Raw genomic sequence first — 2,690 nt, forward strand, 5'->3', positions numbered from 1 at the left:
GCTTTTAGCCAAGTTCCACTGACATCAGCGGTGATATCCCTCATTCTACATCGTCTGAATCCCGCTTGAATTTCTGGCAGTTCCCTATCAATGTACTGTTGCAAATATTTTAAAATTATCTTCAGCATAATTTTACATGTGTATGATATTAATAATAAACCAAAACTCCTTGCCATGAGCCATTCTGACTCATAGCAGACCTACAAGGCTGAGGAGAACGGCCCCATAGGGATTCCAAGGCTGTAATCATTATCGAGGGACCTCTGGTGGTGTAATGCCTAAGGCACTTGACTGCTAACCAGAAGGCTGGGAGTTCAAACCCACCAGCCACTCCTCAGAAGGAAGGTTGGGCAATGTACTTCTGTAGAGATTGTTGTTGTTGTTGTTGTTTGCCATCAAGTCGGCCCCGACTCATAGCGACCCCTCCTTGGGTTTCCGAGGCAGTATCACTACGGAAGTAGGATTGCTCAACCTTCCTTCCGAGGAGTGGCTGGTGGGTTTGAACCGCCACCCTCCTGGTGAGCAGTCAAGTGCCTTAGGCACTATGCTACCGCCTGGGAAATCCAAGGAGGGGTGGCTATGAGTCGAATCGGCTGGACCACAGTGAGTTCAGCGTGTCTTTCAATCATAAGGAAGCTGCCTCATCCCTGCCCCTTCCTGCAGTGTGAGCTGTGGGTTCAAACTGCTGGCCTTTGAGGTAGCAGCCCTGCACTTTAGCCACTGCACCGCCAGGGCTCCAGGTATTAACGGTGCTGTCGGATAATTTCCAACAGTCCGCAGGATCCCCTTTCTTTGTAATGGACGTGGATTTCTTTTTTTTATTTTTTATTGTGATTTGGGTGAAAATTTACAAAGCAATTTCTCTTTCCATACAGCAGCTCACATGCTTTGTCTCATAACATTGACTGCAATGTCCCACAATACAATGCAACAGCCCCCTCCCACTTCCTCCAGATAGTTACCTCTTCCCTGTGTCCTTCCCTCTGTGCACTCCTGCCCCCCCCCCCCAGCTGTCTCTCCGTGCAGACACAGCCCTTCTGTTCTCCCATGATTATTCTCTCCAAGGAGTGTATCTACCTCAGGTAAATGTTCAGCTCATATGCCTGTCTTTTGTTTGGCTGGAAGCCACAGGTGTGGGTTCAATTCCAGACCTGAAGGGCAGCTAGGGGCCATAGTCTCCGTGGTTCCACCAGGCTCTTTCGGACCAGCAAACCTGGTCCCCCCTTTTGAGACGTGGATTTCTTCCAGGCAGAAGAAGGCACAAAACTGCACTGGAAGAATAACCCCCAGGAAGCTCATCAGAGGCCACGAAGACGAGATGGTCTCACGTCCCCTGGACATGTTAGCAGGAGGGCCCAGTCCCTGAAGGACATCAGCTTGTCAGAAGGTCAGCGAAGAAAGAGGAAGACCCTCAACAGGAATTGACACTGAATTCCAGTGTTACCTTGCAGTCTTCAGAGGCTCTTGGGGACAGCCAGTGTCGCCACCAACAGGCCAGGTCGGGGCGCTCACCTCCGGAGCAACGAGGAGCGCGGGATAGAGCGGCCCGTGGCTCAACGGCGAACCGGAAGCGGCTCCGTTTCCTGCCGGGGCGGAGCGCGGGACTGAGAGGGCCACTTCCGATCGGGGCCGCCATCTCGCCGTGAGACAGCAGCGGGCGGAGCGGCGCAATGTTGTCTTCGGTGGCTACGCTCCCGGCTCCTGGCCGAGACCTGGGGATGGAGCCTTTCGGCGCCGCGGGACCCTTGCAGCTGCGCTTTTCGCCCTACGCCTTCAACGGAGGGTAAAGCCTTGGGAGCCCGCTCTCTTCCGCCTTCTGTTCCCTCGCCGCCGAAGCGTCGCTGGGGTCGCGGGCGAGCGGGCGCTGCCCTCCCAGGGCCCCTTCGTACTGCTGCTCGGGGTGGTCTCCCTGACCGCCCGGTTTTAGGCGCCGGAGCGGTTTATGCGTAGGCCGCGCCTTGCCGCGTGAGGCGGGAAGGCAGAAGGCGGAACAGCCGTCCTCCGACCGGGAAGCCTGGGACACACGCGTCCGGCCTCGGAGGCCCGGACACGCTCTCCTGCCGCGGCCCAAGGCGGGCATGGTGTCTGCGCCGCGATGGATCGCACGGGGCCCGCCGCACCCGGTCCGCTGGCTTAGCCCTTGTCTATTGCCTTAAGTGGAAGCTGGGATTCACTGGGTAGAACTAATGTTGTAAATAGCTGTTTTTAACATTTTTTTTTTTTTTGTTTTTTAAACGTTTAGGTTAAGCTCGAGGGGAGGGGAACCTCAGAAGAGGGGTCTGTTGACCTATCGAGGTTGCATTTAAGGTGTGGTTTTGTTGTCTTACGTATTTTCAAGCAACCTTGTTTTGAGTAAGGAGCTCTGGTGGCGTAGTGCCTAAGGCATTGCCTGCTAACCAGAAGGCTGGCGGTTCAAACCCACCAGCCACTTCTCGGAAGGACGGTTGGGCAACCTACTTCTGTAGTGATACCGCCTCAGAAACCCAAGGAGGGGTCACTATGAGTCGGGTCCCACTCCATGACAGTGAGTTTGTTTTTTTTGGTTTATTTTAAGTAACTCTTTCTCATAATCCCAGCACAGAACTGTGGTGGCACAATGATTAGGGCATTTGGCTGATAACCAAAAGGACCGAGCTTCAGACCCACCAGCCCCTGTGCTGACAAAGATGTGGCCTTTGCTCCCATGAAGA

The 2,690-nt window shown here is 54.3% G+C and overlaps 1 protein-coding gene across 1 annotated transcript in view; it reads left to right on the forward strand.

Moving 5' to 3' along the window:
- Positions 1-1,670: 1,670 nt before the first annotated feature.
- Positions 1,671-2,690, forward strand: part of PSMB1 (proteasome 20S subunit beta 1) — a 14,653-nt gene continuing 13,633 nt past the window's right edge. Inside the window, exon 1 of the mRNA XM_007950480.2 lies at positions 1,671-1,783. Within this exon, the coding sequence (XP_007948671.1) occupies positions 1,671-1,783 (113 nt within the window). The remainder of the gene's footprint in view (positions 1,784-2,690) is intronic.

The sequence above is a fragment of the Orycteropus afer genome, unplaced genomic scaffold, assembly GCF_000298275.1.
Source record: "Orycteropus afer afer isolate SDZICR_OR568_19922 unplaced genomic scaffold, OryAfe1.0 scaffold00273, whole genome shotgun sequence".
NCBI classification, from domain to species: domain Eukaryota; kingdom Metazoa; phylum Chordata; class Mammalia; order Tubulidentata; family Orycteropodidae; genus Orycteropus; species Orycteropus afer.